At 40.0% G+C, this 13182-nt stretch overlaps 1 protein-coding gene across 1 annotated transcript in view; it reads left to right on the forward strand.

The window, feature by feature from the left end:
* Positions 1-262: 262 nt before the first annotated feature.
* Positions 263-13182, forward strand: part of DIAPH3 (diaphanous related formin 3) — a gene marked incomplete at its 3' end in the record, with an annotated part of 415912 nt that continues 402992 nt past the window's right edge. Inside the window, 1 exon segment of the mRNA XM_007450220.1 lies at positions 263-442. Within this exon segment, the coding sequence (XP_007450282.1) occupies positions 263-442 (180 nt within the window).

Raw genomic sequence — 13182 nt, forward strand, 5'->3', positions numbered from 1 at the left:
CTTTTTTCCCGGAAGGGGCGGATCCCGGGAGCGTCACTGACCGCGCAGCGCGGAATTGGCGGGTCCCGGGCAGTCAGAAGCGGCGGGAATTTTCGGATGTGTTGGCTGCTGCCCGGGAGGCAGCGGTTGGACTGAACCCAACTGGCGGCGTGGGCGGCGGAACCGGGAAGGCGAGTGCGCCGCAGACCCCTGGGCTCCCGCCTGTGGTTTGTAGAGCTGCCGCCTTCTTTCTTCTCCTACCCCCTCGGAGCTGCGGGGAAGCATGGATCGGTACCGGCCACGGCTGCACCCCGCGGCGCAGGGCTCGGCCGCCGGGGTCCCCTATCCCTCCTCCTCCTCGTTCCGCAGCTGCCGGGACAGCAAGGTGCCGCGCAGAAAGGGCCTCCAGCACCCTCCGCCGCCTGGAGGCTCCGAGGAGCCTGGAGAGAAACGCCCTAAGTTTGTAAGTTAGGCCTGAAGCTGGGGGGTGGGGCAGCTCCCACAGTGCCGGTAGGCTGCGGCTCGGTCCCGGGTCCTTCAATGTCATTCAGCTCTGACCTGGCTGACAGCGTGGGTGGGCCCACAGGGCCTAACTGGGGGCTACATTTTGTTCTAGATTGTCAGAGCTGCCAATCTCTTCGTAGACTTATGACGGCAGGGTCCAATTCTATTTGGATCCTTTGACAAATACCCTGATCAGTGTGTTGCCCCAGATTTTTTAAGGCTGATGTGAGAAGCAGTTCAAATGTCTGAGTATTGACGTCACTATGGACTTTGAATTTTTTTTAAGTTAAACTTTTCCTTTCCCCCCAGCATCTGAGGGTATGAGATATATCAAAGTGAACTTTTAGGTGATAGTATTTTTTTTTTCTGCTTAATATTTAAATCCCAAGAAGAATTTTTAAAAGTAGATTATGATTTTCCAATTTGAAACAGCTCGTTTAAAATTGGCGGGTCATGTGGTCACTGCTAAAGAATGTTTTGTTTAGTTTGGAAAGAAGTCTAAGTATTTGAAATCTGTTCTGGTTGCTTCTCTTACTCACTTCAACAGTCAAAGGAAGTGTCATGATTAGCGCCTTGTAAATCTTTCTGTTGGCATCAACTAGTGAAAGAATAGACAGTGAAGATTGTTTTGTTGTGTGTGTGTAAATAAATCACAAATTAATCACATAGAGAGTGGATACATTTGGGGTGGGACCAATGGAATTGAAAATTTAATACTAACCCCTCCATGTTACTTAGGAATATGGAAAAACATTTTAGTCATAGGTGAAATTCTACAGCACAGCATGTGCCTTCTGTGAACTAATGAAAGTTGTTAGGAATGTAAGTCAGGATACACAAATTAAGGGAATAAAGTCTTCTGCAGGAAGAGTGAGTAGCTACATATAACAATTAAAAATTGTAGATGAGTAAAACTGAGAGCAGAGCTAAGAGATGTATCAGAATACTGGAAATGAGGGACAACATAGATTAATTACACAAAATTAAGTATCAACATGGCCATAGGAATGGTGAAATTTCACAGGAGGATCAACTATGTTGTTGATTGTTATCTTGACAGAGCTGAGGAATAAATAAGATAGGGTTAGACTGGCAATGAAAGATTCTGTCACATATGAGAAGAATCCACTGGGCAATGACTTTCCTTCCTGTTACAGTTTACCATCTGGGTTAATGTTGTCATTCCATTTTGTCTCCGACTTCTGTGCTCCGGAATACATGAAGTGTAATTTTCTGTGACTCATTCCAGAACGGAGGTCATGAAAACAGAACCTAAGATAATATTTAAGTTTAGTTTCCTTGAGAAAAGTATCAGGTGATGTGAGTTCTAGGGTCTGTGCTGTTTTTCATTTCTTAGGTATGTTGTAAAGATGAAAAAATGTCTGAAGACAACACTTTTAAGCCTTAAATTTAATAAACACATCTAAAATACTGTGTGTGTTTTTAGATAGGGGTCTGATTTGAATCAAAACTTTAAATTAATTTAGAAGTAATTTGGATTTGTAATCTTGCAAACTAATTTAGATTCTTGCTTACATGCTAATTTCTTGGTATTTTACATTTCACTAATTTTGTTATCAGCTATGTCTAATCTATTTAACTTGTGAATATGTGCGTTATCAATTATTTTTTATTTCTGTAAGTTCCATTTGCTTCTTTTTCCAATCTGCCTGGTTACTGTATTCCTGATATTCCTTGTTTCTTATTCTTTTATTTCTTTAGACAATTCCTACTTTACTCTTTTTATTCTTTATTTGGCAGTTCTGGTATGTGCATCTTTGAACTGTCTGACATTGACTTGCACCCATGGTAGCTTGGTCTCTCCCTCTGCACTTGTTAAACTTTGTATTTCAATAATTGCAAATTCAGTAATTTCATTGCTTTGTCTTAAACCTGTCTTCTAGGAGGCCTAACCGGAGGCTTTTCTCTGGAGATGATCTGAGTCTGTTTCCACCAGGAGCCTGGGGGTGCCACCTCCCTATTGAACTGGACTCTTAGAGGGCCTGGGGTTCCAGGCTCAGCTCTAACTCTGTCCTGGCCTAGGCTCAGTATCCCAATCTCAAGGTTACCTTCTGAGCAGCCCTTCCCAGTCTGCCTACTTCTCACTGTTCTCAGTCCCACTCCAGTAACACTTGTTAATGGGTTGGAGGGTGATCTTTGGAGACCACCTCTTCCTCACGAGATCTCTGCAATGCCTCAAAAAATGACTGTTCGGTTGTTCAGTCTGCTGTACTGCCAGACATCAAGTTGGTTCTTGGCTTTCTCTTGATTTGGGATGAGGTGATGCTAGCTAGCCTGAATCCCTTCAGGTCACCTAGTCATTAGGTCATGTAGTTGCCTGGGGCAGCTGCTTTTGACTGGAACAAGTAGTGTGGGTTGGTGATGGGACAGGAGTAGGGATAATGTAGGTGCTTGGTGTTTGCAACCACAAAGCTACAGACTGGTAGTGAAACTCAGGGCTAACCTGGCCACTGACTCCTGTCTTAGTGTAAGAAGGCAGGAGCTCTAGTCCCCACTGAAATCCTGTTTTACTTTGAACCTGGATAAAGCAGACAAACAAATCCTTGTTTTCTACTGCATGTTTGGTTGTGGGCCTCAAGTTACTTCTGAATTGTTTATAAACATCTCTAGCATAGAACTTCTCCCCATAGATGTGTGTAAATAGTAGAAGTCTGTCTATTAAAAATGTAGGATAGTTTGGCTGTGTAATGAATCAACTTCATTTGGGCTGCTTGTGAACTAACCAACTTGGTTTCAGCAGGGAATATGGCAAGCAGTGTGAGTGTATTAATTTACTGGGATAGTTACAGGGAGATGGCTTGCAACCAGTGGAGGCTGGAAGGACAGTGCAAGAACCTGGGTGAAGATTGTGAAGGTGAATAGAATTCAGTAGGATCATTAAACTTGTACCTGCCCTAGGTCACAGCGTCAGTACGTGGACCCGAGTCCTATTTCCCTTCTAGAACAAAACAAAACAGTTTCTTACTCGTCGTGAAAAGCCTGTCAGTGATTCTGGGCATTCCATTCTTACCTCCCACTATTAGAAACACACAGTACGCACAGTGGTGGCCACCAGATCCAGAGTGAGAGCAGGACGTGTGGCTTCTGGAGAAATTTCCGTCTCTAGGATGTGTGCCAGCCCTTTGAAAGGGGGCCAGTAAATGCCATGATCCAAGCTGGAAGAGTAGCTCTTCTTTTTCAATCAGGAATATCCTTTAAGTTCTCACAGACTTTAGTGTAAATCTGGCATCTATCTAATCATGGTTTCCATTGTATAGATTGTTATTGTCCAATTATGTCATTACAGTACCATCAGTTTTGGTTGTGAGAGGTTTTTCGCCATGTCCATTAATATCTGTGTGTCTACTGTGTTTGGTCATTGTTAGCAATAACAGTTAACCTTAGTGAGCCGAGCACTGTTCTAGGTGCTTCATAACTTTCAAGTGCTTTAATCCTTATAACAACCCTATGAGGTAGATAGTATTAATTAGCCTTGTTTGCTAGAAGGGGAAACTGAGGTACAGAGGTTAAATTGCCTTTGGTTGCACAGCTGCCAGTGGGTGAGGCTGGGATTTGAACCTAGGCAAGCTGGCTTCAGAGTACACATCCTTAGTCACTATTCTGTATTACTCTCCCATGCTAGTGGGAGTTTTACTTTTACTGTTTTTACTTCTTCTTTTTTTCATTCAGGAACCATTAACAATACTTAGTAATGCCTTTAATGAATATAGAATTAGTGATTTCCTGATTATAGGCAGATTGTGAGGTGGGAAGAGGTATCAGGTTGGAGAACTTTTGCTTATTGTTCTGGGAACTTGAGAGTTGAAATCGTAGTGGGCTTGGTGAGAATAGTGCCTGCTCGCCTTATTTCCTTGGGCTTATTTGGAGGCAGGTGTGGTAGGCTGAATAATGATTCCCTAAAGTTATTCACTTCTTAACATTCACGTTAATTCCTGGCACCTGTGAATGTTACCTTATGACAACAAAAGGACATTGCAGGCATGATTAAGTTTTAAAAAATGGGGATATTTTCCTAGATTATCAGGGTGGACCCTAAATGCAAACACACTTCCTTATGAGAAGGAGGCAGAGGAAGATTTGACTACAGAAAGGGAGAAGGTGAGGTGACTACAAGGCAGAGAGATTGGGGTTGCAGCCACATGCCGAAGAATGCTGGCAGCCATCAGACACTGGAAGAGGCAAGGAACCCTTCTCCCATATTGGGAGATCGGCCCTGCTGACACCTTGATTTCAGCCCAGTTGAACACATTTCTGCTGTTTTAAGCCATCAGGTTTGTTGTAATTTGTTACGGCAGCCACAGGAAACTAACAGCAGTTTTGAGGATGACCACATTGAAAGCTTTGGTTTCACAGTTTATAAATGTATGTTTTAGGAGAACCATCAGATTCATTTAAATCTCTTCCTGTGGTATCGTTTATTTTGGAAGATTTGTGATATAAGCAAATATTAGATAACCACAGTTTGGTTTCCTGGAATAATGACTAGAACCTTCATTCATCTTGCTGTGCTGTATCATTATCATAAAGCAACTATGATAATGATACAGGTGATTTCTGTGTGCTCTTTTTGAATTTATTTCTTCATTGAGTCCTCAGTTAAAGTGATGCTGTCAGTTGTCCTAGAGTTACACTGTCAAGAATTGGGGATGGTGTTCTTAGTTGAAGGCTTTAGGCACCTGAGTTTTATTCATGTCAAAATTCCACCTAACCTAGCAGGCACTGAAACCTTCATAAGGTAAAAATCACTTTATTCAGTCCAGCCTTCTAAGTATAGTCGTCCATCATTATCCATGGGGGGTTGGCTCTAGGACCCTCCTTGGATACTAAAATCCATGGATGCTCAAGTCCCCTACATAAAATGGCATAGTGTTTGCATATAACCTATGCACATTCTCCAGTAAATCATTTCTAGATTACTTATAATACCTAATACAATGTAAATGCTATGTAAATAGTTGCTACTGTGTGGCAAATTCAAGTTTTGCTTTTTGGAACTGCCTGGAACGTTTTTTCCCCAAATATTTTTGATCTGTGTTTGGTTGACTAGTCAGATTCAGAACCTGCGGATACAGAGCGTTGAATGTAAATTGCTCTGAATCATCCCAGACTTTCTTTTCTTCTATCCTTCTAACAGGAAAAATAAGTTTACATTTACTTGTTAATAGATGATTTATCAAGAGAACAAAATATATAAAGTGGCTTTTGGGGAGTATATTTAGCTGCTGAAAATAGATAATATATGGTATTTATTACTTCTGGATCACTCTGGATCTTTTCTTTGTGAGTAAAAAGGGGTGGGAGCAGGGATAATTGTCTTAGATTTAGAGCAAGGCTTAATTGCTTTTTTCAAAGACTTGGGTCTTTAATTATGAAGAAGCAAACTGACATACATTTATTGCACTGTGAAACCTTGCATCTCATCTAGTCTGTCTTGTAACAATTGCTTCTGAACAGATGTTACCTGAAATACCTTTGTGCAGTTGGTAGAATGTGAAAATTTGTCATACTTTTATTATTGTTGTCTTAAATTAACTCTACTTTACGGCATAACTTTATTGCTGTGTCCTAGAATCTTTATATATTTATTGCCTTATAGATTGGATTTAAAATTGGCTTTTTACATAGAATGTAAATTAACCTGTGTATAACTTGTTTATGCTTGCAGAATAATACAAGAAAAAACTATGTATTACACTAACGTAATTGTCTTTAACTCAGCACATAGTATCCTCCAAACTAGGAATGAAATGAATGCTACAGAATATGCTTACCATCACACTCTGCTTGTTTATCCCAGAAACTAATTTGACTTTTAGGTCTATAAAATATAGATTAAGCATAACCTTTTACTTCATGAGATATTAAGGATCAAAGCACGAGCTTTCTTTGAACAGGATCTACAAAGGTAACTTTCTCTCAATAGCAGCAGGGTCGCATTGAAATACCTTACCATTGGGAGTAATTTTCTCAAATAGCAAATCACGTAATCATTATTAACTTAGAGGAGAATTTAAGCGTTTCACTAAGTTAAGTTTTGGTGCTGGAGTATTCAAGTTTCTATCTAATTAATGAAAAGTACTCGGAAATGCTTTGCCACAGATTTTATTCTTCAAAGGGCCCACTGCCAACCTTTCTCACAGTTTTTTGTAGAAGAGGCATTATGAATAATGTTTATGAGCAGTGACTTGTACCATTTTTAGGGCTTCGATTCCAGCTATGTCACATATTAGCTGTGTGTGCTTGGGTGAACTTAGCCTCTCTCTGTGCCTGTTTCCTCATGTGTAAAATGGGGTTGTTGGGAAGATTAAAAGTTAATGTGATGGGCCGAGAAGAGGACCTGTAACAGCACTGTAACCTCTAAATATTTACCATTTATAGGTTTGTTGTTGTCATCATTAGTAGTAATAGTAGTAGTAGTACAATTTTGGTCTAGATTTTAGGGCATTGGGGATGTTACATTGGATATTGGAATAACTTTCTTATACTGGGAAATCTTAATTGGAGCAGACTTTTTCCTCATGTTGAGGCGGAGGCATTCTGTTCCCAGGTCTTATCCTGGCAGGTCAGGTGACATGTACATTGATGCAGACTTCTGATTCTATGCCTGAAAGGTCAGAGCAAGTTTCTGAAGCTTTCTGAGGGGTATGTTCTTATTTGTAAAACGAGTTTTATGCAACTATGAAACTTAGGTACCAATGAAACTTACAAAAATAAACTTGCAAAGGAAATGACCTCAAACTTAGGAAAAAAAAATTCTTTTGATACTCCATTGTGGATTGAATGATAGTAAAAATGTTACCTATATATGTATAGATATAAAACCAAGTATAACTCTTTATGCTTATGGCTCTTTTACAAAACAGATTTACATATAAAATCCAAAACAAAAGTATAAAACCCATAAAATTTAAATTAACAACATTAATGTGATTGATAATTATTTTTGTTGAAATTAAGTCATCACTGTTGGATTTAATACTGGAAAGATATGTGTGTGGTTTGCTGTTTTCCTTTTTGTCAACTTGACTCTTGGATAGAAATCGAATTCCAGAGCTGAGGAGGCTAAGCAGACTGATGGCTCCAAAGATCTGGCTGTACACTGTTGGTGGAGGCCTGTTATCTAACATCCCTGTTTTTTTCACAAGGTCTGGACTTGAGGTTCTGGGTGAAGTAATGAACTCTTATGATAAAAAGAAAAGAGCCATATGTAAATTTTTTTTTTTTTTTTTTTTTTTTTTTTTTTTAGTAAATTATATGAAACTGTTGATAAAGAGCAGAAAGAATTGGAGCCAAGACCACCAGCCTCTATATTGATTTTTCTCTTGAAATTTAACTTTCCATAGCTTTGGGTATATCGTTCCTTGAATAGTGTCATTTTGGAATTAGAGCTTTTCGAAACTGAATTCTTCTTAAGTGCAGGAGCTTGTGAACCGTACGTGGCATGATGTCCATGTTGTTGGGCCTGCTGATACCATATTGGTAGAGAACACAGATGCAGGCATGGTCACCAAAAGTGCCTGATGGAACGTGGTTCTAGAGGAGTCATTCAGATTGTACAGAACATGCTTGCTTTATTTCTAACGTTTAATATAATCTTGGAAAAATACAAAGTTTCAAAAGTCTGATAGAATTGGAGAGTCTGTGGAAGGGCCCTGCAGACCTCAGTTTGAGGAACCTGGAGATGACTTAAGACAAGACTGTTAGGAGAGTCCTCGAACAGGCAAAGGTTTTGCACCTTTGTTTAGTCTTTTGTTTTGTCAAGAGCGAAAAGTGATTAGTAAGTATTTATCAGTAGTGAAGGATGCATACAATGTGCTTTAAAACAGTTTACCTCTAAGTGCTTTTCTAAGGGTCAACATTTCCCTTGCAATCTTTAAACAATATACTTTATCATACAAAAGAGGTATAGAACACCATGTAACTGCTCACCAGTAAGCTTCAGAAGTGAAACATCATAAATTCTATTGAAATGTTCATTTCTTCCCTATTTATATCTCCTTATAATATTTACTCTTCATTTCTTTGAAGTAAGGGCTTACAGGATTTAAATTTTTGAAAAATTTTGATTAGTATTTTTGTTGTTGTTGTGGCGGGTTCCAATATATATCTCTCTCTTTTCCCTGAAAATAGATCCATGAATGGAATTAATATCTAATAACTTTCTAATCCCTCCATCTTTGAGCATCATAGCCCAACTTAAATACCAGAAAAAAAGGGTATTTTTCCCTAAAAATAGATCCATAAATGGAATTAATATCCAATAACTTGCTAATCTCTCCATCTTTGAGCATGATAGCTCATCTTAAATACCAGAAGAAAAGGGGGCACTGGGATTTAATGTATCAAACATGTACTAAGAGCATCCTGTGTGCTGACGGCCTTGGGGTATACCCAAGTAGCTGTGGTCCACGTCAAACCTTCGTGGATTAAAAATGGCTAAATAACCTGCTCAAAGCGCTCCAAGGAAATTATTGCTAATTCTAGGTCATTCTAGATGTTAAAAGAAAAAAAAAAGTATATGCCTTTTTTGGGGTTAAGGTGTAGAATTTCTTGAAACTCTCAGTAAGATACATGGATTAATCTAATTGTAAGATCCGTAATGTTACATTTCTTTAGCTAATTTTATTGTGAGCTGTCTTCCCAAGATGCGGGGAAGTTTATCCTGTAATTGCTGCATTTTCCTGAGGCAGGCTGTTTATTTGGGTGTCATAAAAATGAAACTTTGTAACATTCAGTTTTTAACCAGGATTTACAAATTGGTGACATTGATTATGGACTGTACTGTAGTATTAAACTGTTTTTGTTTATCAAAACATTGGATAGAATGCAATTCATAAAGACAGTTACAGTTCATTTCTAATGAAAAATTGACAGCCCGAGAAATGAACATGAAAAATAGAATGCACATAATCTACATTCAGAAACTCAGTATGACAGTTTCATTTCTTTATAAAAGGTGATGGTCTTCATTAAAACCATGTTCTAACTGCACTCATCCTATCTTCTGAGGGTATCATTTTGCTCTTATTGATATGTTATCTCGAGCCTGTTTTCAGTTGCTATATGCGTATGTCTGTAAGCTTTTGGAAGTCACTTTCTCTCATGGTGGTGCCTGATATAGGCTTGAGCTTATGATGTGAACACTTGGCTAATTGAAAATCTATGCAAAACTACTCTTGTAACCTTACACCACCTGGTTCATTAATCTATTCATGATTAATTTTAAGTTAAATAATATTGATATACCCTAAATGTCTATTTTATTTTTATAAAAGATTGCAGTGGTGGCGGGTGAGGGCATGTAAAGACTACCAGAAACATCTGGGTCATTGGAGAACTGAGCCTGCCGACTCAAGTTCCTCCAGGGGCCTTGCAGCGTGGCTTCAGAACACCCCCTCCAACCCTCCAACCACTGTGATAAAGAGGGCTTGGGCTGGATTCAAATATGGCTGTATGTCCTTGGGAAAATTAACTTCTGTGCCTCAGTTATCTTATCTGTAAAATGCAATAGATAATCATAGTATTGTGATGATTAGTTGAGGTAATGCATGTTACAATAGCTTGGGCACAGATCCTAACAGTTAATATATGACAGTTGTTATTCCAGATCTTTCTGGATTTACCATGCTGTTGGGGCCCGAAAAACCTGTTGTAAGTTGAAAATATAATAAGTCAAAAATGCATGGAATATGCCTAACTTACTGAACATTATAACTTAGCCTAGGCTACTTTAAACATGCTTGGAAAACTTAACATTGGCCTATGGTCAAGCAAACTCATCTGACACAAAGCCTATTTTATAATAAAGTGTTGAATATCTCATGTATTGAATACTGTACTGAAAGTGAAAAACAGACTGGTTGTGTGGATCCAGAGTGATTGTTTCTCTCGTGATCGCATGGCTGATGGGAGCTGCGGCTGCTGTCCGCCCAGCATCACGAGGGAGTATCCTACCACCTATCTATCACTAGCCTAGGAAAGGATCAAAATTTAAAATTTGAAGTACAGTTTCTATTGAATGAGTATAGTTTTCACATCATCGTAAAGTTGCAACTTTGTAAGTGGGTGACTGTAGTTTTATTCTTTTGCTTCCCGAACCCCTCTGTAGTGTTGAATTCTCTCAGGCTGGTCATCTTGAAGGGCATGTGACATGATCTCAGTTATTGACAGCATTTTGACCTTTCTTCTGCTTCCCCCCTCCCTCCTCCGTCCTCAGTTCCTGCTGGACACCTGCATTGTGTCCAGGGACCTGACCTTAATTCCAGTGGGGAACATGCCAAGAGGCTTGGTCCCTGGACATATATCCCCTCCTTTCTGTTTCATCTAGACCTCCATCCCCTTGACCTTGCCTCTCTTTATTTCTCTGTCAGCCTCCTGCTGACATTTGCTCTACACTAAACCCACACCCTATGAAAGTAACCCAGGGCTTCCTTTTGAACTAGGATGCCTTCACGTTCCTCGCCTCCTCAAACCTGCCATAAGGTGGAATATAAATAAATAAAGCAGCTCTGGCCTTCTTGTCCACTTGCCTCCTATCTCCAAGCCTGGAACAACCTGATAGGCTTCTCTGTGGCTGACCAGTGCTGCTGCATCCTGGTGGAAACCCCTCCAGCTCTGTGAACTGCTGCCCTTAGACATCAGGAATCTACAGACTCACTGATTAGCAGGGTCTTCAGAGATGTTGATCACAGTCATCATCATGATAACTATGCTTATTCAGCTCTCTTGGTGGGCTGGGCACTCTTTTAATCACTTAATCCTAATACAATGCTTTGAAGTAGGCACTCTCACTAACATTGTGTTACACTTGATGGAACTGAGGCAGGGAGAGAGGTTTGTGGATGGTCCTGAGGTGCTGCAGCTGGGAACAGGGAATGATGGATGTGAACGCAGCCAGGCTGGGCCAGAGCCCTGGCTTTGAACTAGCTTTTTGGTTACGTCCTTTTTTATTTCTCTCAGCATTTATGCTGAGACTGTATGTATTCACTCTTTTTACCTTCTCTATGGGCGTGATTCCTTTTTGTTTTAAATCGTTTTTTAAATTGAAAAAGTAATGTATGAAACTCTTAAAAAGCCCAACAGTGTATGAGTTCAGAGTGAAATTCACTAAGACTCCCTTACATCCTAGACCACCAGTTCAGATTTTCCCCATACAGAGGCAATGATGACTTTTATTATTTTCTTTTGGATCCTTTAATGATATTCTCTGTGTGTGTGAAGCTCCCACTTGGTACTGCACAGGAACATGCCACAGCATTTGCTGAAATGATCTTAGAGATGGTTTCTCCTGACTCTTCACACTCACCTTGACACATTCTTCAGAGAGAAAATAAAGGCCGTACTGCTTGAACTGGCTCAATTTCCTGCTATTGCTGCTGTAATCTTCTATATCTGCAACTCTTCATCCTTTCTCTTCCAGTATCCACAGAAGAAGTGTCTGTTTTTCTATTCAAGGTTAATCCCTTTGCCACTGATCTTGACCCAGTCCCATTCCATGAAGCTGTTTCACTCTTCACAGGCTCCATCCTGTAAGAATGCTCAGGTATCTTCCATTCTGAAAGAAAAAGCAGAAGCAAAACCAAACAACCTCCCTCTCCAACTTTCCCATGACCCTGTGACCCGCTCAATACCATGCTGTTTCCTTCCCTTACAGCCAAATTCTGTGAATTAGCTGTTTTCATTTATTCTGTAAATATTTGAATGGCCTTTAATACCAAGCATAGCACAGGTGGGTACAGTTTGGTTCTTGACTTCAAGAGGCTCCCATTCAGTCTGGCATGGAGAATAGTGGTACAGACCAAGTGTGTGGTATTACCAGGGAGTCCATATTGTGTAATTTTAAAGAACTCGGGCCCTGAAGTTAACCTGGGTTTAAGTCCTGGCTCTGAAATTGGTAGCTGTGTGACCTTGGGAAATTACTTTTGTTGTTTGTTTCTTCATCTATGATGTGGGAACAGTAGTACCCGTATTATAGGTTAGACATGATGTTTCAGTGTGTTATAATGGGGGTTAACATGTAAGTACTAAATAGCTCTTAGCTTGTTGCTGCTGTCATGATGGCATCGGCCAAGGGTAGAGTGCGCTCATAAGGGAGGGATTCAGACACCTCCCATAGGCTCCTCAACCTGTCTTTGCTTCTGTCATTCCACTGAAATTGCTTTGGCAGATCAACAACTGCCAACCCAGTGGCCGATTTTCAAGCTTCGTCTTACTAGACTTCAAGGTATTAATTAGCACGGATCCCTCACTTCTTCAAACCTTTGCTGTAACTTATTCTTCTCTTCTAATCTTTGTTCATCCCTCTTCCTACCCTCTTAGTGTTCCCAAGTACTGTCTCTTTGATCTTTTACTTTTTTTACTTGATACCTCCTTCCAGCATGAGCTCATTCATTTCATTAGCTTTTACTGCCACCTAGATCAGTGCTGTTAAGTACAACTTTCTGTGATGATGGAAATGTTCTGTTCTGCTGTGTCCAATTTGATATTCACTAGTCATATGTGGCTAATACTACCAAAGGGCTGACTTTTTAATTTGAATTAACTTTTGAAATAGCCATATGTGGCTAGTGGCTAATGCTAGACTTTGGCCCACATTCATGTTTAAATGGACTGCCTGTGGCCTCAGGCACAGGCCATCTACAGGTCAGACTGCCTTCCAATGATATAACAGTTTATTCC

This window comes from Lipotes vexillifer, unplaced genomic scaffold (genome assembly GCF_000442215.2).
Source record: "Lipotes vexillifer unplaced genomic scaffold, Lipotes_vexillifer_v1.1 scaffold275, whole genome shotgun sequence".
Taxonomy (NCBI): Eukaryota; Metazoa; Chordata; class Mammalia; order Artiodactyla; family Lipotidae; genus Lipotes; species Lipotes vexillifer.